This window comes from Talpa occidentalis, unplaced genomic scaffold (assembly GCF_014898055.3).
Source record: "Talpa occidentalis isolate TD23 unplaced genomic scaffold, MPIMG_talOcc4v2.1 talOcc4.12, whole genome shotgun sequence".
In the NCBI taxonomy this organism is placed as follows: domain Eukaryota; kingdom Metazoa; phylum Chordata; class Mammalia; order Eulipotyphla; family Talpidae; genus Talpa; species Talpa occidentalis.
In genome coordinates this window covers 878,366-897,063 of record NW_023601212.1, presented here as the reverse complement: position 1 = coordinate 897,063, position 18,698 = coordinate 878,366, and the positions used below count along the sequence as shown (strand labels likewise).

Below are 18,698 nucleotides of genomic sequence, written 5' to 3'. Positions count from 1 at the left end.
TGTGCGCGGCGAGGCCGGGGGGGCGCGCGGCGCCGGGGCCGCCGTCCTCCGCGGAGCGGGGCTGAAGTCTGGCGAGCGCAGGCCCCCCCCCCCGGGCGCGCAGCCCCCCGCTGGGCCGGGGCACCCCGCGACGCGCGCTGCGGGGCAGGGGGCGGAGTCTTGCGGCGCGGGCCACGCCCCCGCCTCCCATTGGCTGGGCGGCTCCAGCGCCCCGCCCCGGCGGCCCCGCCCCCGCCGCCCCCGCGGGCCTCGGGCCCCGGAGATAAACTAACTTGCCCGGAGACTCCGGGCCCCGCGCGCTGATTGGCCCGCGCCGCGCTCCGGGCGCCCATTGGCGGCGGGCGGGGGGCGGGGCCGCGCGCTCCGATTGGCCGGGCGGGCGGGGCGGGGCCGGCGCGGGGCGGGGCCGGCGGCGGCGGCGCGTCCGGTCCTGGGGCGCGGGCGGCGGACGGGGGCGCGGGGGCCGCGGCCGGTGAGAGCCGCCGCCGCCGTCCTGGGGCGCCCCCCGTCCTCGCGGCCCGGCCCGGGGAGCGCGGCGGCGGCGGGCGGGGGCACGGCCCGGGCGCCATGAGCCGCGGCGGGAGCCCGGGCGCCGCCGACTGCCTGCTGTGCGCGGACGGCCGGAAGGGGCTGCGCCAGGTACGGGCGCGGGGCGCGGGGCCGGCGGGGCGCGGGGGGTGCGGGGCCGGCGGGGTGCGGGGCGCAGGGGGCCGGCGGGGCGCGGGGCCGGCGGGGCGCGGGGGTGCGGGGCCGGCGGGGTGCGGGGCGCAGGGGGCCGGCGGGGCGCGGGGGTGCGGGGCCGGCGGGGTGCGGGGCGCAGGGGGCCGGCGGGGGGCGCGGGGGTGCGGGGCTGGCGGGGTGCGGGGCGCAGGGGGCCGGCGGGGTGCGGGGGTGCAGGGGGGCCGGCGGGGTGCAGGGGGCCGGCGGGGCGCGGGGGATGCGGGGCCGGCGGGGTGCGGGGCGCAGGGGGCCGGCGGGGGGCGCGGGGGGCCGGCGGGGGGCGCGGGGTGCGGGCGGGGCGGGGGTGCGGGGCGGGGCGGGCCTGCGCCCTCGGCCCGGCTCCCGGGCGTCTGGGGGTGCGCCGCCCCCGCGCCCTGGCCGGACACCCCGCGGCGCCCCCGCTGCAGGTCGGGGCGCAGGAGCTGGGAGCGCGGGGGGCGCGCGGGCGGGGCGGCTCTCCGCTGCGCCCCGAGGGGCCGGGGTGGCCCCCCGCTCCCCCCGCCCCCCGCGGCCGTGGAAAGTTTGCTCCGTCGTGCTGGGCAGCGGGGGCGCTGGGGTCCCCTCGACCCCCGCCGGCCTCGGGCGCGCCCCCGCGGTGCGGTGTGGGGGGCGGGCGGGGCGAGCCCGCGGCCGCCGGTCCCGGGCCGCGGGGCTTTGTCCGGAGCCGGAGCCGGGGCTGGTCTGCGGGGCCTGGGGGCCCCGGGGCTGCTCCCCGCGGGGGGGGGCGCCATGCAGTCGCCGCGGGCCGCAGGGGTTCAGCGCGGTCCCCCGCGCGTGCCCGACCCGCTTGGCGGCGGCGGCTGGTCCGGGGTCAGCGGGGAAGCTGCGGCCTCGCTGCGCCCTGAAAGGCCAATGAAATGTGGGGGGCCGCGCGGCGGTAGCCCGTCTCCGCCCCCCCCCCCCCCCCCCCCCCCCGCCAGAGCCGGGCGCGTCCACCGGGTCCACCCGCGGGAGAGGCGGAGGGGGCCGTGCGCAGGCCGCGCCCCGCCCCCGTGCCCCCCGCCCCCTGTCCCGGGGCTCCCCGGCCGGCCGGGAGGGGCCGCGGGCCGCGGGGACCCCACTGGTGGGCGCTGAGGAGTAGCAGGCGCTTGACACCCCCGCCCTGCACCCCGCACGCTGGAGGGCGCCCCGCGGGAGGACGGGCCGTGGCCCCCAGCAGCTCCCCGGGGGCCCCGCGGCGCTTCCCGGGGGGGGGTGTCCAGGGCCGGCGCCCCTGAGGAGCCCCCGAGGAGCCCCCGAGGAGCCCCCTAGGAGCCCCCCGAGGAGCCCCTGAGGAGCGGGCGCGCGGGGGGCGGGCAGGGGAGACGTGAGCCTCCGCCGTGAGCCCCAGGGGCCCTGGAAGAGCTGCGCCCCGCGGATGCCCCGCGCTCCCCGGCGCCGGTCACCGCCCACTCCCCCCTGGGGTCACCCCCCACTCCCCCCTGGGGTCACCGCCCACTCCCCCCTGCAGCGCAGGGGCCGCTGCTGACCGCATGGCCCTCACCCTGCAGAGCTGGGCTCTGACCCCACAACAGTCCGGCTGCATCTCGTAGGTCCAGCGGCACCGTCTTGTCCGTGACTGCACTCCCCCGCTTCGCTTACGTGGTGATTTATTTTGAGGACTCTTTGATGATTTCACAAGTGAAGAAGCTGAGAAAGTGGGAAATGCGCGCCTGAACAATACGAGCCGCGTTGCTGCAGTCACAGTGGCCGTTTAACCTGCAGAGTGAAGTGTCTTGTGGAGAGGAGCGATGTGCCGCCTTGGCCTACGGGGTTTCTTATGTGCATATATTTTTTTAAAGATTTATTTGTTTTTATGCAAGAATCGGGGTACAGTCAGAAGCGCGGGAGGGTGAGAGGATTCACCAGAGCCAGAGCGGGGAGCAGAGCAGGCAGACGGAGGGAAGACAGTGCTGAGGGGAGCCGCGGGCGCGGCAGGAGAGGTCTGTGCGCCCTGTGGGGTTCTCCCTGGCCGGCCGGGCATCTAAGCGGCGCTGCGGAGGCTGCGGGCACCTTCGCAGCCCAGCGCTCAACCACCTGCGCCACCAGGGAGGCCCAATGCATATCTTTTTTGAATGTTGAAACCAGTTTTTCCACCTGATTTTTGTCTTAAACTAAGCTGCCCGAGCGGCGAGCAAGCTGCGCGTTTCTGCCCGTAAACCCTCTGCAGTGGTTCTCGAAATGCTTTTCACGGCGGCCTCCGTGCTTCCATGTTCTAAAATGCTTGAGTTGGATTCACGTTTGAAGCACGTTCTTGTTTGACGATACAGCTACCCCAAAATATGTTTTGCCAAATATCAGCCAATTGTGTTGAGATTTATCTTTTGTTACAAGATTATTCTCGTGCGGGTCTTGAGTTCGAACTCGCCCTGCTGCCTTTGCACGTACATCTGGATTCTTCATGAGGCGCTTTGACGGGAAAGGGGGTCGCCCGTCACGAGGGCGCTGGCCTTACAGAGAAAACAGCCTGTCCTGTGTATTCAGACACACTTTCACTCACAAGCTCACAGTTACCAGGAGCTGCTACTTCATAACTGCGGTGTATAAAAGTCATTGTCTTGTAGACAATGTTTCCTACTTCGGTTCTGCCTAAGATTAAATTTCTGAAGGGACCCTGACCCCCTCAGCCCCGCCAGGGCTCCCGAGAGGCCCGGAGAGGCCGGCGCCCACAGGCCCGCCGGGCAGACCTTTTAATTTCGCACAGGCCTGTTAACTCCCCTGCAGCCTGGTTTTCTCTGTGAAGTGAGGGTGATTTCTCCTTGATTTGTTGTTTGCGGCAGGCACGGCTTGAGAGAGGTGATAGGTGTGAAAGTACTCTGTGAAACATGACGCGTAACTGTAAATCTAGAAACCAAAAAGGTGCCAGTTCCCCCCCTTTCCCCAGGAGCCCGGGGCGTGGCGCCCGCGAGCGAGCGGTGAGGATGCGCTTTTAGTGAGAATCAACATTCGGTTTGTGAGTTTCCAATTTCTCTTTTTATTCTGCCCCCAACCCGTACATAGTAAGCCAATTTGTTGCTTTTGGGTTTTGTTTTTTTTTTTTTTGAAATAATTAAACTAAATAGCATTTTGGACCCTTGGGGGGCTGTGGGAAATTGGTATTTGGTTTGAAAAGACCCCGAGTGGAGCATGATGGTGCGGAAGAGAGGCCGGGGCGCACCTCGGCCAAGCAGAGCACTTGGGCGGGGCGGGAGGAGCTGCCGGGCGGTGGCTCTGGCGGCGCTGGGTGGGGTCCTTGGGAGACAGAGCAGCGGCTCTCAGATTTGCTCTTCGGACCCTGTGCCCTGTGGGATGTCCACGGCCTTCCCGAGGGTCCAGAAGATCAAAACTGTTTCTGAGACTTCGCGGCCTCTCCCGGTGCAGGCCCCGCCGGGCAGCTGAGAGCAGCGGGCAGCCCGGCCAGCCCGGCGCAGCGGGGAGGTGCCCGCCCGCAAGGCACAGCCTCCGGGACACAGCGAGACTCGCGCCTTCAAAGTCGGCCCGAGCGAGGCCTCCGGCGCGTCCCCGGGGCCAGCTGAAACGCGCGGGCCAGGGCGGTCTCCCCGGAGCTGCGGGCGCCCAGGCCGGAGAGCTGGCGGAAGTCACCCCCAGAATGAGTACGTGACCCCGGGGACGCTGAAGGCACTGCGCTTGGGGAACTGTGCCCCCGCCGCCATGAGCCCAGCTCATGGCACACGGCCCATGCTGAGCCCGCACGGCCCAGCTCGGAGCCTCTCCCCGGGGCCGGTGGAGCCGCGAGCAGACCCGAGCGGCGGAGGCGGGCAGCGCGTGGGCCAGCGCGCGAGGGCTCCGTCTCCCGCGAGGCGCTGCCCGCCCTTCCCTCCCCACCCTGGCCGCCCGCCGGCCCAGGGGCCACCACGTGGGCCCTCCCGGTTCTCGCCCCTCGGTATCCTTGGATTCTCAAGATCACTGTATGCGCTTTCGAGAAGATTCATCGAAGTCATATGCGGCTAAAGAGTCAAAGGCCTCGGCTTGTAATGCCCCAGAAAGTCCAGCCCGCGCTCCGCGCCTTCACCTTCCCGCAGCGCTGCTGGCGCGCGTCGTGCGGGTCGGGGCCTTCGCGGTCTCCGCCCTGGCGTCCGGCCCCTGTGGGAGGCCAGCGCTGCCCACAGCCTCAGCCAGCGCGGCGGAGGGACGCGGCAGGGGGCGCGCCGGGCTTGGCTCTCTGCTCTCCACGGTCTTTAAGGAAATAGTTACTTTCCTAACACGCGTGTTCACCCATGAAGGGTTTTTATTATTTTAAATGAATTAATAAACATTTTAAATTGTGTCAGTTTTAACCCCCACACAGTAAGTGTTGCCCTTACAGCCTGCACCTGAACCACAGCTCTTGGGGTGCACGACGGTTTCTGGGCGTGTGTGGGCGCTTCAGGACCCACGCGGTGACGCAGGGCTGCCGAGCCCGGCGCCGCTTGAAGGCTGCGGGGACGCTGGCAGCTGAGGCCGGGGCCGGGGCCTGCCAGCTGCTCAGCCCTGTGAGTGCGGAGCCACCAGGCGCCTCTCCAGGGTCGCCCTGGATGGTCTCTGCTCCCAGGCCCCTGGGCTCTCGTGGCCCTTCGGCGAACGCGCGGTGCCGGCGGCCGCAGGAGCCTCGTCCCGGCGCCGTGTGACCGCAGAGGGCCAGACGGGAGGCTGTGTCCTCTGCCCCCTGGCTTGGGCCGGCAGGGACGCCAGGCCCCCAGCAGCAGGGCCGGCCTTTTGTCTTGACAGCCGAGCCTGTGGGAGAAGCAGCGGCAGGAGAAGGGACGAGAAAGGAGGCCGGGGGCTAGTGCGCGCTGATGGCGCCAGCAAGCTCGCCCCACCAAGGAGAGGAAGAGCCGGCGGAGCCCCAGGGGGCACGGGCACGCGTGTCCTCTCGCCGCCCCGCAGACCGGACGGGTGGGGGGGAGGGCAGTGGACGCCCAGGGCTCCCCCGGCGCGCGTGGAACTCCTGGGCAGATGCAGAACGAAGTGCTTGAAGACGCACCCGGCCCTCGGCCTGCAGCTGGCGCGGAGCAGCCCTCTCTTTCCCAGACTCTCTCCCGTGCTCCGTGACGCCAGGAAGCCTCTCCCGAGCGCCAGGCCCCGCCCCGCCCCCGCGCGGCCGCTGACTGGGCACGGCCCGGGTGAGGGCGTAGGCGACAGAGGACAGTGGGCAAGGCCCCCGCGAGGCGGCTCTCACCGGCATCCGGTTCACGGGAAGTTCATGTCTAGCAACACAGAGGTTTGACTTACAGGCACGTCACCCCTCTCGGGACGGCCCTCACGTCGGGTGGCCCGGCCGCTCCGGTGAGCGCGTCTCCATCCCCGCGCGCCCGAGCGCTTCTTCACAGGCCCGTCCAGAAGCCCGTGGCCGCTGGCTGGCCGGGGCTGTGGCGTGTGCGCGGGACTCTGCGGGGGCTCTGACCCGGCCAGGACGCTGGTCCCCGGGGCGGGGAGGTCAAGGCCCCAGCCCGGCCGCCAAAGGAAAAAGCGGCCTTTGCTCTGGCACAGCCCTGGCGCTGGGCATGTGGGGAGTGGTGAGGGCAGGCGATCAGCTCCCCGGAGCCCCCCACACTCCCCCTGGGTGTCCTAGGCCAGCCGCGGGCTCCCGGGCCTGCCGGCGCTCCTTGGCCCACCGCGAGCCGGGAACTGCCCAGAGGCCGGGACCGCCCCGGCTGGGCCTCCACAGGCGAGTCGCGCGGGTCTGCGGCGGGGTCTTGCTGCCCCCGGTCCCACGACCGTCGGGCCCCGGCGCCGGTGAAGGGCCTTGCTTCCTGCTCAGCCTCCGGCCTCGTGTCTCACGAAGGTGCTGGACACGGGCTGCGAGCGCAGGACCAGGGGCCCGCGTGGGGCTGTGTCCGTTATTAGCCCGGTTTTCCTCACGGCAGGAAATGAACTTGCGCGTCAGACCCGTCTTCTCCCCGCAGAGGCAGCGCGCGTTCTCCGTTCCAGAGACGGGTTTTATTTTCGCGTCTTCCTCCATCGCAGTGGTGGACGTGGACAGCTGGGGAGATGAAATCTGTCTTTCCAAATACAGCTGCGCCGAGTGCTCAGAGGTCAGACCCACCTCAGGGGTAACGGAAACTGGATTTTGTGCAAGTTCCTCCTCACTGCCTGGGCCAGCTCTCCCTCCGGGAGGCCGGTGCGCGCGGCAGGGCGGGGCGGGCGCGACCCTCGCGCTTCTCGGCGTGGCCAGCGACCCTGGGGCTCGGGACCAGGTGCGAGGGTAGCACCCCGCTCTCCTTCCGGGCGAGCCGCTGCCTGGCATCTCCTGCTCTCCTCTGGGCACGGGACTCGTGTTGTAAAATGACCGTGACGCGATGGGCCCTGACTCTCCCGGAGACTAACAGCGACTTCGACTTCCGAAGCAGATACTTTTACGACTTTATTTGCCCATTAGAAATGCAAATTCCTCTCTCTTTATAACACTGCAGCAGTGGAGACACGGGTTAGGGTTCTTTGATCTGTCCCTGTAGCTCCTTCATCTGCACGAATCTGTCTCCTTTCCTTCCCAGTCACAGAATGGTTTTTCCCAACATCCGGCAAATTTTAACTCCCTCCTTTCCCAACAGTCGCTCCTCAGCGCGAGGGCGAGGGCCCTCCGTGCTCTGCTGTCTCTGCTCCATTCCAGAAGGAATGGTTTCAGCAGCATTCCCTTGGCGGGGGCCTCTGAGACGTGGCTTCGCTTTCTGGTGGTTGTGTGTGGCACGGAGAGCTGTTTGTGCAGACACGGCTGCCCGGCCCCTCGCCTTGGCTGTCTGTGGGAAGGAGAACCCGGCAGTGCCACGCAGCGGAGCCCTGGAGTCCGTGTCCAGCCGCCGGGCTGCCCTCCTCCGCCTGGACACCACAGCCAGGGATGAGTGTCCACTCTCACTGCGGGCCGTGCCGGGGACGGGGCATGTGGGAAGTGGCTCCTGCGCGCCGTAAACTAGAACTCCCGGGAGCTGCCCACAGACACGCAGCAGACGGCAGCGAGGCCTGCTCTGCCCCGGCACAGACACTGCCGGCTGCAACTGACCACTCGAAGTGTCCCCCGGCGGGGAGCGTCATGTCCATGGGAGGCGCACCTGGGGCCGAGCAGCTGCCCCGAGACCATCTCTCCCAGCTGCTGACCCCACATGGCGACGGGCGGTAAACTCTGGCGAAGAGCAGCTTCAGCGTGTCCACTCTGAGGGTGGGCTGTGCCCTGGTTGTCGGTCCAGCGGGTCCACCCAGTGTCCAGCAAGACGTGGAGATGAAAAAGAACCGCCGGTGGGCGAGAGCCGGTGTCAGGCTGTGGGCAGCGCCCCTGCCTGGTGGCCCGGTGGCGGCTGCCGCCAGGGGCACATTTTACCACCGCGAGATTCAGAGTTCACTGTGCTGCTAGTTTTGATATAAATCAGTAAAGGAAAACAAGAAGCCCAGAGTGTTTCCCCCACTAAACAACAATGAAAACAAAAGTGAAAATCACCTAAGCTGGAGGCCCCTTCACGGAAGCCACTGGCGAGGCCGCAGCGCCCCGGCCCGTGGTGGAAACTTGTGTGTGGTGGTTTATCTTTTGCTCGAGTGTGAGGTGCAGATCCAGCACCCCCGGGCATGGCTGTCCACAGAGCCGGGGGCCAGGCCTGGTGTTCGTCGGGCTCGAGCGCTGCTGCACACCACTCGTGCGCATGCATTCTCTGGGTTCTGCAAGTGACCTATTTGGCATGTGGGGCCCTTAAAAATGGGGGAAACCGTGTTTAGATAAATGAGAACATAGAAAAGTTCTCTTTTCGGGGCCGAATATATTGCCATTTTATGCTGTTCTCTGTGTCGACAACTGCCGGCAGCTGAAGAGCGGAGCCCCGAAGAGCAGAGCCTGCCGGCGTTCACTAAGGCCCTTCTTGGAGGGGCTCGGTGCTCACACGCGGTGCAGTGAGCATAGCCGGCCTCTTGTCCAGCATGGAAGCCCCACCTATGCCGCAGCCGCCCCGTCCAGCCATCAGGGTGGACAATCCCCTTAGGCCGGCGAGCTGGCCGGCTCCCGTGACTGTGGGAGGATCCGGGTGGGGCCGCCGCGTGGGCAGTCTTTCTTGTTCTCGTTTGTCTTATGAGGTGATTGCTAATCTGATGCCCTTGCTTTCCAAAAAACCCAGTTCCCCTGACGAGCGGCCACTTAGAGAAAACACTTCACTTGTAAGTGATGTTAAACTTTAAATAGAAGCACAGAACATCTCCACGGCTCCCCCGGACCCCTGGCCCGTCCGCCGCAGCTCAGGGCAGCTGTGGGCCACGCCGGCTCTGAAGTCTCCCCAGGTGCGCGCTCAGGGGGACCCCGGCGCGGGCACTCACCTGCGCTTACAGGGCCGAAGGTCACGCCAGCAGGCCACAAGCCAGAGCTGACGAGAGCCCGAGCGGCCTGCACCTGGGTCAGGTGCCAGCCGGGTTAAGGCTGTGCTCTGCGGGACGGCCTTGGCTGCGGGCCTGGTCCGGTGGCGCGTGGACTCTCTTGGGTTATTTGGTTGCATTGAGTTTTGAGGAAAAGGAGTTTTCCTCATGGTGTCCCTTGCTTAGCTCCGACACTGACCCATGTTGAACGTACTCAGCAAGAGTAATGGGCTGTGCAGCTCCCGCCCCTCCCAGCCCCGCTGCTGCCTGGGCCGGGAGGGGACCCCATGCCAGGGACGGCTCCCTCAGCCCGCTGCTGCTCCTCCGAGGGAAGGGCTGGTACGGAGCCCTAAATAGAACGGTCTCCATGGCAATGGCCAGTCAGCTTTTGACTTTGAGATGCATAAAAAAGGAAATTTAAAAAGGCATTTTCGTGGCCTAAAATAGTGCCATGAAAGTGAGGTCTGGGGGACCCGGGGCCAGCGCCTCTGCTCCTCCCACAGGCCTGTGCTCGCGCCTCCAGATGCCGCCACAGTGCTGCCCTTCGCGGACGGTGGCGGTCACTGTCTTCAGACACTGGGCGATGGAGGCGCTCAGATCCGGGCTCGGAGTTGGGGGCCGGGCTGGGAAGGGGTGCGCTCGCTCTGGCGTCGTGTCGCCAGCACGGATGCTATCGCCTCGCTGCTTGTCGGGGCGCTTAAGCCGAGCCCCGCTCCGTGTAGCAGTCTTCCATGACGCTCTCACGCGGCTGCTAAGACCACAGATTGCGGCCGCGGAGCGTCACTGGCTGTCTGCAGCGCCCAAGTCTGTTGATACATTGAGAGTATTTTTAAAATATTTGCCAACTGGATTGCGCTTAATAAGTAATCACAGATGCCTGCTCAAGCTGCTGCTGCAGTAACTGCACGCACGGAGGGTAAGAGTGATTTAGCGTTAGCAGCTCACTCCTGCTCCCGCCACGCGGGGCGGCCCCCACGGCTGGCTCTGCGGCTCTGGGGCGCTCTCGCCTGCTGGCTGGAGGGTCCCCTCCGGAGCGGCCCAGCCCCGTGTCCTGGCGCCTCTCTGCAGGCCGCTGCCACTCGGTGGTGTCGCCGCTGTGACACATCTTCCTACACAGAAGATGCTTTGGGGTGCATCTAAGGACCCTAAAATCCGTTGCTTTACAAAGTGCAGTGGCCTTTGGAGGACTGACCGTGACCGGGGGCGGGGGGCGGGGGGTGCACCCTGGGCCTTCACACTCGTGCCCACCTGGGGGCCCAGCTGCCGTCCCGGGGGACGCCCCACGCCTGCACGAGGAGAAGCAGGCCCCGACCGCCCAGCACCCCGGCCACCAGGCCCGCGTCTGCAGGACAAGGAAAGCCGATTTGGAGGTGGCATCCGTGAGGGCAGGGTCGGGCTGGCGCGCTGTGTGTGACGCGCTGGGTCACAGGAGCCCCCTAAAGCAAGTTCGGGAGGATGGAGACGCGGTGACGCATGGTTGCCTAGAAACAGCTGTCCCAGCGGCACTGTGTGCCACTCCATGAGGACGTGGGAAACACATCAGTGGGTTCTGAAGATTATTTACAAAACTACGCTCATTTACATAAGTGGTTGATCATAATTCCTTGCCTTATTTGGGGAAAAGGTAAAGAGAATCATTAAGCAACATGGATCCTTTAAAAATGGATTTGATTTTCTAGATTCCTGCTATGAGTGAGACCATCCGGTATTTTTCTTTTTCTTTCTGGCTTATTTTGCTGAGCATGATCCCTTCCAGCGCCATCCATGTTGCTGCAAATTTTTTTTTTTTTTTTTAGAAATTTTTTTTACTGGATCATTTATAGAGAAGAGAGAATATAGAATATTGAAAATAATTATAGATATTTAAGATTAAAGTTATTTTTAAAAATATATAAATTACATAATATATAACATGTTATTTTCTGATCTTGGTTTTATATTTTACAAAAGTTTCGGTATCTAAGATGATCAGTTTATTAACAGACTAGGTGAAATAGTTATTTTTAAAATATTTCTTTCGCGCTAGTCACATGGGAAGGCCTCCTCCCTCCCTCCCTCTGGAAGCTCTGGGGTACACAAGCACGTCGCCCCTAAGCCTTCTCCTGGTACCTGGAGTCTCTGACTAGGCTGGAGAAAGTTCTGGGCTGGAGAAAGTTAATGCAGTCAGGCCTTGGAGATGGCCTCGGCCTCATTTTCAAATGAGAAAACTGACGATCTGGACACTGACCAAGTCTCTGCATCCGGGAGACTCTGTGCTGGGGTCTCAGTGACCTTCGTCTACCGGCCACGGCCCACTCTGGAGTCTGCGGTGTGCGTCCACCTTCCCCGGCCGGTCTGTGAGCTGGGGAGGAAGGGCCCTCCGGTCAGTGCAGGGCTGGCCGGTGTTTGCCGGATGTGCGTGTGGTGCCCGCAGAAGCCGCGGCAATGTGCTCACTCCCGTGGCTGTGCTTTTAACACGTAGGCGTTAGTTCTGCATGAGCCAAGGGAAGGAGCTTGTTTCCTGGAGGACCGTGGAGTTAGCAGGGAGCACCCGCGCCGTAGGCCAGGCTCTCCTTCCTTGGGTGAGTTGAAGTAGGGCCGTCCCGGCCCTCTGAGCACTGTCCGGGCGCCCACGCCCCTAAGGGCCGCCTGCTGCCCGCGTCTCCCCGAGCCCAGCCTGGGATGCTGCCTCACAGACCCGCTGCCCTCGCCTGGCGGCCTGACCGTCGGGGTCCTGCTCAGGTGACCCGTCCGGGGGCTGCCTGGCCACCGCCGCTGGCCTCCTGTCTGGGCTCCTCCCGCGCCCTCTCCTGTGGCTGCGTCCATGGGCTCCAGCCTCCCGGGGCCCCCTGGGCTTGCTTATCCCTGGGCTTCAGGGCTCAGCGAGGACCCCAGACAGCGAGCGGAGGGGGATCTGGGCGAATTGATAGTTCTTCCTCATGAAAGTCACGTTAAATAATTTTTTAAAGATTTATTTATTTATTTATACAAGCACTGGGTAGAGTCAGAAGCGCGGGAGGGTGAGAGAATCCACCGGAGCCAGAGCGGGGAGCAGAGCAGGCAGAGGGACCGAGGACCCTGCCGAGGGGAGCGCGGGCGGCGCCGGAGGCCGAGCGGGCCTCCCCGGGCCGGCGGGGGTCGACCCCGCGCTGCAGAGGTGCGGGCGCTCGGCCCGGGGCGGCCCTGCTGTGGGTTATCAACGGTGCGCGCGTGGCTGAATTATTTTTTCAATTGTTTGCGACTTCTGAGTCCCTCTTAGAAAGTCCCGTTGGGGTGCGCCCTGCTCCGCGCCCGCACCCCTGGATCACAGCAGGTCCGGAGCCCGCGGACCGAATGTGGGGGGACGGGGGTCCGACGGCGCGTCCCGAGCCCCCGGGTTTGCGGCCGCCCTGCGCGTCCTCCGGGGCGCGGCGCGTGGCGAGGGGCGTCCGGCCCGCGGGCCCCGGTGTCGGGGCGCCCCGAAGCCGGCCTGCGAGTCCGCGTCTGGGGGGCGCCGGGCGGGACGGGGGGGGGGGCCCGGGGCCTGCGGGGGGCCCTGCCTGGGTGCTCGGGGCGGGCACCGCACCCGTGGGTCCTGCTGCCCCGGAGCGCTGGGTTCTCGCGTCTCTCCTCGCGGGGCGGGGTGCCGGCGCTGTCGGGGGTCGGGAAAGCGTCGCCATGAGGCCCCGGCCGAGCCGCGCGGGGACCCCGGGAAGAGCCGCCGGGAGCGCGGGCGGGAGGCGGGGCCGCGGGGAGCCGGGCGGAGGCGCGGTCCAGGCTCCCCCGTGCTCCCGGGGCGCCCCCCGCCATGGGGAAGGGGCGCAGCCCGCGCAGGGTCCCGCAGGCCGCGGGGTCGGAGGTCCCCAGGACCCGGCTGGCCGAGGGGAGGAGCCGCGGGGCGCGGGAGGGGGGACGTTCCCCCCCCACCCGCGCCTCAGGGCCCGGCCCCGGAGCCCCCCCAGCGCCGAGCCCCTCCCGCTCGGACAGCCCCTGCCGGGACGCCCCCCGAGGCGCTGCCCGGGCCCAGACGGTGACCCCGGAACACACGGGGGACACGACGCCGCGTTCCTGCTTGCCACGAGGCTTCTCGATGGAGATGACGGGTTATGGGGACCCCGGAGCAGACCCCGAGACGGATGTAGGAGAGCCCCGGGGCGAGTCACCACAGCCCCGCAGTGACGGCCTCGGCCGACCCCGGCTCGGTGCCAACGCCGGAGCCGCCCGTCAGAGCGCCCGGCTCGGCGGCCTGGGCGCTGCAGGATGCCCGGTCCTCGCCCTGCGGCCCCGGGCGGGCGGCCCTGCTGGACCGTCCTGTCGCCTCCTTGGGGCTCCAAGGCTTCAGGGCGCGGTGGAGCTGGGGAGCCGAGGCCCTGGGTCCCAGCCGGGCGCCCTCCTGCCCTGGAGCGGTGCCCACAGCCCGAGTGCTCCCCGCAGGGCTGCCGGTGCCTCCAGGCCACAGACCTCGGGCTCCCAACCCGGAGCCTCCAGGCCGCGCGAGCCACCTTCTGGCTTTGGGTTTCCACAGACGCGACCTAAGGGGCTGGGCCAGAAAATGGCCCCGGCCTCCATTCCCAGCTCCTTTAACCTCTGCTTGCTGGAGTTTACAAGTAAAAACTCCAAGTTCTTGAATCTGACCCTTGCTATTTCACTAAGAAAAACCACACGCAGGCCAGGCCGCTGCTGGGGGAGCCGCGGGGCCTTCTCTCTGGACGCAGCTCTGGGGCGCCCCTGGCCCGCGGGCTCTGCCGGTGGCCGCGAGGGGCTCGGTCACGCTGGGTGGGGCCCGTTCCTCGCGGGGCCGAGGGAGCCGTGGGGGCCTGCTGGGGCCCCGCCCGGGGCATGGCTCTCCCACGGCCGGGGCCTTGGTCCGAGGCCGGCAGTGGCCCTGGCTGCACAGTCCTCTCCTCGCCGGTCTGCACCCGCCTGACTCCTCTAGAAAGTCGTTAACACGTAAATTCTTCCCTTTGGAAACAGGATAAAAGAATCAGAGTATCTCAGCCCTCGACGAGAGGACCAAGTGCCTTCATCCCGGAGAAGGAAGTAAGTGCGGCCGCCTTTGCCACAGCCGGGGCCGGAGCGGCGCGTGACCGTCGGCGGGCGGCTCCGTCTTCAACACGGAATAAAAATGCATTTTGTTTTTGAGTTTCTTAAAATGTCAGAGAACCGCGAAGATAATTTATTTTCAGCTTCCCATAAGAGATTTTCTGCAGAATAGTCTGCCGTGTTTTAAAATTAGGGAGCATTTCAAGGCTCGAGTAATAGGGATTTTTCCGTATTTCATTTTAAAACAATTTTCTGCAAATGCCACCGGTCACGGAGGCTGGTGTCAGCCTCGGGATGGCCACTGTGTCGGGGGTTGGGGCCACGTCGGCTTTTAAGGTGTTTTGAAATTCCTGGCATTATTCGACTGCTCTGTGTGAGCGGCCACCCGCCCCCCCACTGCCCTGGGGGACCCTGAGTCTGTGACTGAGCCCCTCCCGGACGGCCGGGTCGGCCAGTGTGGGGGAGGGGCGGCGGGACACAGGGCAGCTGCCTATCCGTGGCCTCCCTGTCACCAGGGGCTCGGCGGGGGCAGGCCTCCCGGACCCCAGAGGGCGCCTGCCTGGCTAGAGGAGGGCGGCCCTGGCGGGCTGTGTCCACGGCAGCGTCCAGCTCCACCGGGCACAGCGCCCGTGTCTGGGTCACTCGTGCCTGCGGGCGCCGTCCCCTCCCAGCAGGCCTGCGCAGCGTGCGGTGCGCGCGAGCCCCTGGGTCACCGGACACACTCCGGACTGCCCTCATGCCCATCATGACGTGGGGGTGGACAAGGTAAAGGTGTTTGGCTTTACAGAGAGCTGAGGTGACACTGCCTCTTGCACCCCGTGGCGGGAGCACCCCGTTGGCACTCCCCAGACATCGCGTGTCCTTGGGGCTGGGCTCCTGCTCAGTAGCGCCTTCCGGTCATGTGCGCCATGTCCAGCGGAGGCGCAGGGCAGCCTGGGGGCGTCCTCCCGCAGAGTGACCTACGGGACAGTAAGCAGCTCCTGGCCAGAGCCTCCGGGGCCAGCCCCGCCCGCTGGCACCCCCAGCCCATCTCCAGTGCCCAGCTCAGTCCGTCTGCCACTGCCCAGTGCGCCTTCCACTCTGGGGGCGCTGCGGGGGGTCTTGTGACTTGGTACTTGTTAATGAGGAGCTCGGAGTGGGGGCACCGTGTCTGGTGTCCTCGTTAATTTTTCAATTAACAGTTTTTCACACGTTACCTAATTTTTCCTTTGTCCCCCCAAAAAACTCAAAAAGCTTTTTTATGTATGTTCAGAAACAAAATTAAACAAAGAATCTGGAGATACTGATCTAAAGAAAACGAGGTTTTGTCTTGGACTGTGGAGAGGAAACCACCAGTCTCTGGGCCCCGCGGCCCAGCCCCTCGCCAAGGCCGACAGCGGTGCAGGCGGTGTGGACTCACGGGCCGGCGGGAGGGCGCGTGCGGCCAAGGGGGCGCCGGCCTAGCACCCTGTCCTCTGCCTGCAGGTCGCCCAGGCCGACGCGGCGGACGAGCGCACCAGCGTCCTGGTGGAGGAGTACTCGACGTCGGGCCGCCTGGACAACATCACGCAGGTCATGAGCCTGCACGCGCAGTACCTGGAGTCGTTCCTGCGGAGCCAGTTCTTCATGCTGCGCATGGACGGCCCCCTCCCGCTGCCGCACCGGCACTACATCGCCATCATGGTGCGTGGCCGCCTGCCCCACCGCGAGCGCGCGCCCCCCAGCCCACCGGTGCCTGCCCCCGGCCCGCCAGCGCGCGCCCCACGCTGCGCACCTGCCCCCCAGCCCGCCAGCGCCTGCACCCCCCACACACCCGCCCCTGCGGCCCACGGGAGCGCGTGGGAATGGGAGGGAGGGCCTCGGGGCCCCTGGACACTCTTCATGCTTTAAGCCGCTTCATGTAAGCAGCGTCATCTGACTTTCACCGTTCTCGTTTCATCTCCTGACACAGGACGCCGGCGGGGCCCACAGGCCTTGCTTTGCGGTGGATGTCTCGGTCTAGCCATCGCTGTGAAAGCTTGTCATTGGGTCATCGCTAATTTGGCGGAATAAGGGGAAGGGTGGTGGGCGCCGGTGGGCCTGGGGTAGAGCGCTCGCACGGGGCCAGCAGGCCGGTGACCAGGCTGTGAGGCTGGCGTGGCCGGGCAGGAGCAGGGAGCTGGCAGCGCTGGACAAGGGGACTCCCGCTCTGGGGTAGCGCGGCAGGGGTAGCCGGCCCCAAGAGCTGGCAGGCGGTAGCAGGAGAGTTTTCACTGAGTTTGAGGCCCTCCTGCTCTCATTCAAGAGCCAGACCACAGGGGTGGCACGCGGCTTGCTGGGGGTGGACTTGACCTTGAGTTCAGCGTCAGTTTTAGCGTCAGTGGCCACAGACTGCAGGAAGGCGGGCAGCGGAGAGGATGGACGGGACTTTCAGGAGGAGCAGTGCGGGCTGCTGGTGCCCAGGGCCGGTCTGGATGAGCGGCCGCGTGGGTGTGCGGGAGGAGGGCTCAGGCCCGAGGGTGGAGGCTGACCCAGGCCAGGGCACCTCGCCCAGCCGCCACGCTGGCCACGCCTGCGTGTGGGTAGAATGCAGGCGGCGTCCTCCGTGCCACGCAGGGACACGCGTCCCCGTGACTGCTGGCGTGGGCTTTGGCGTGGGTGCTGCCGCTTCTGGGCGAGTGTGTGTCGCCGGCCTGTGAGGCCGCTTGCTCGCGTGGGTCTGGGCTCCAGCGTCCGCCCCGGGAGTCGCTGGCGGCTCTGTGGTGAGAGGGCCCGGAGGAGGAGGGCGCTTTAAACAAAACAACCCAACTGCTGGGGCGACGGTCAGCGCCATCCAGGCCGCTCCTCCGTGGGCAGCGTGAGCCCGGCCGCCCACTGCTGCCCTTTGCAGGCGGCCGCGCGGCACCAGTGCGCCTACCTGATCAACATGCACGTGGACGAGTTCCTGCAGACGGGCGGCGCGGCCGAGTGGCTGACCGGCCTGGAGCGCGTGCCCCGGCGGCTGCGGAACCTCAACGAGATCAACAAGCTGCTGGCGCACCGGCCCTGGCTGCTCACCAAGGACCACATCCAGGTAGGGGCCCTCCTAGAGCCCCTCTTCCGTGTGCAGAAGAGATTCAGAAGTGGGGGGCGAGGTGCGCGCACGCCTCTCCCTCCCAGCCCCGGGGGCAGGGGTGGTGGTTCTGAAGCAAGAGCAGGGCTGCGCGGGGTGGGGCGCAGGGTGCGGGGCAGGAGCGGGCCGCTCCAGGCTGGTCTGGGCAGTCACCGGAAGTGGACACATGCGGGGACCCGGGTCTTGTCCTCCCTGAGCCCTGGCCAAGTTGGGCTGAGTGTGCGCCCGGCGTGGAGGGCAGAAGAGCAGGTTTTCCCATCGGGATTTTAACTGTGAAGTCAACCAAGTGAAAGCTTTAGACTGGGGGGCGGCAGGACATGGACGCTCGCGTGGGCGCAGGCGCTGACCGAAAAGAGCCCCTGCAGGACTCCCGGGTGGATCGGCTGTCGGGAGAGCAGAGGTACCTGCCGGCTTCTCTGGGGCGCCATCGGTGGCTGCTTGGAAATTTATTTTTAATGTCCGTTTTTAAAAAATTTACTTTTTTGTGAAGAACTGGGGTGCAGGCCAGAGCAGCAGGATGTGAGAGGACTCCCCAGAGACAGCGTGGGGAGCAGAACAGGCGGATCCACTGAAATCCACTGCTGAGGGGAGCAGCGGGGAGACGGGAAGGGGCTGCTGCGCCTGTGGGTAGCTCCTGTCCGGGTGGAAGCCGGGCCGCAGGTCATGGCGTCATGGCCCCGAGACTAACCCTCGGCACCCCCTGCTCGGAAGTTTTTCAAGCTCTCGTGCAGACGCGGGACAGTGGCCCGCACGCCAGCGCCTTCTTGTCCGGCCTGTAGGGGCTTTATCCTCGGGGAACTTACCTAAAAGGAAGTGAAAGTTCACTTGCTGGGTTGAATTTCTGGTGATTTTTAAGGTGGTCGCTCCCTTAGCACCTTAAAATGTCCTTGCTGGGTGACCCTCTGGACCCCGCCCCGTCCTCCTCAACCACCCCCCCCCGCCCCCGCGGCGAGCTGCCCTGGGGCCTCCCGTGGGCCTCCCGTGGGGCCTCCCGTGGGGCCTCCCGTGGGGGCTGGGAAGCGGCCTCACGGCCCTCGGCTTCGTGGCTTCACGCGGCCTTATTTGCCCAAAGCCCCTTCTGGCCTCCCGGGGCCCGCGGCTCAGCAGCTCCCCCTCCCCTCCCACTGGCCCCTTCCAGAAGCTGGTCCGGACGGGGGAGAGCAACTGGTCGCTGCCCGAGCTGGTGCACGCGGTGGTCCTGCTGGCGCACTACCACGCGCTGGCCAGCTTCGTCTTCGGGAGCGGGATCAACCCCGAGCGCGGCCCCGGCGCGGCCCCCGGCCTCAGGCTGGCCCCGCGCGGCCCCTTCTGCGCCTGTGACCTGGCCAACGACAACGGCGTCGAGAACGCGGCCCTCCCGGCCGGCAGCTTCGGGGTGAGCCCGCCTGTCTGCTCCTCGCCCCCGGGGCACCCCGACATTCCACGCATCCGGGCTTGGCCGCCGTTCACTGCCGCGGGCCGGATGTTCCGCGCCGTCCTGCAGGACAGAGGCGCCGCGAGGGCCGGCGCTCCGCCGCCCGACAGCCCCGGGCTGGGTGTCCCCCGCGGCGTGGCCGTGGCCGTGGGACAGCAGGGCTGCGTCTCGTGGCGGCGCGAAGGGGCCGCTGCCGCTGCCTCGCTTTCA

At 66.6% G+C, this 18,698-nt stretch overlaps 1 protein-coding gene across 1 annotated transcript in view; it reads left to right on the top strand.

The window, feature by feature from the left end:
- Positions 1-571: 571 nt before the first annotated feature.
- SESN3 (sestrin 3) overlaps positions 572-18,698 on the top strand; it is a 29,713-nt gene continuing 11,586 nt past the window's right edge. The window contains exons 1-5 of the mRNA XM_037504756.2: positions 572-639; positions 13,936-14,001; positions 15,469-15,666; positions 16,853-17,035; positions 18,213-18,449. Coding sequence (XP_037360653.1) covers positions 15,559-15,666; positions 16,853-17,035; positions 18,213-18,449 — 528 coding nt within the window. The 5' untranslated portion in view covers positions 572-639; positions 13,936-14,001; positions 15,469-15,558. The remainder of the gene's footprint in view (positions 640-13,935; positions 14,002-15,468; positions 15,667-16,852; positions 17,036-18,212; positions 18,450-18,698) is intronic.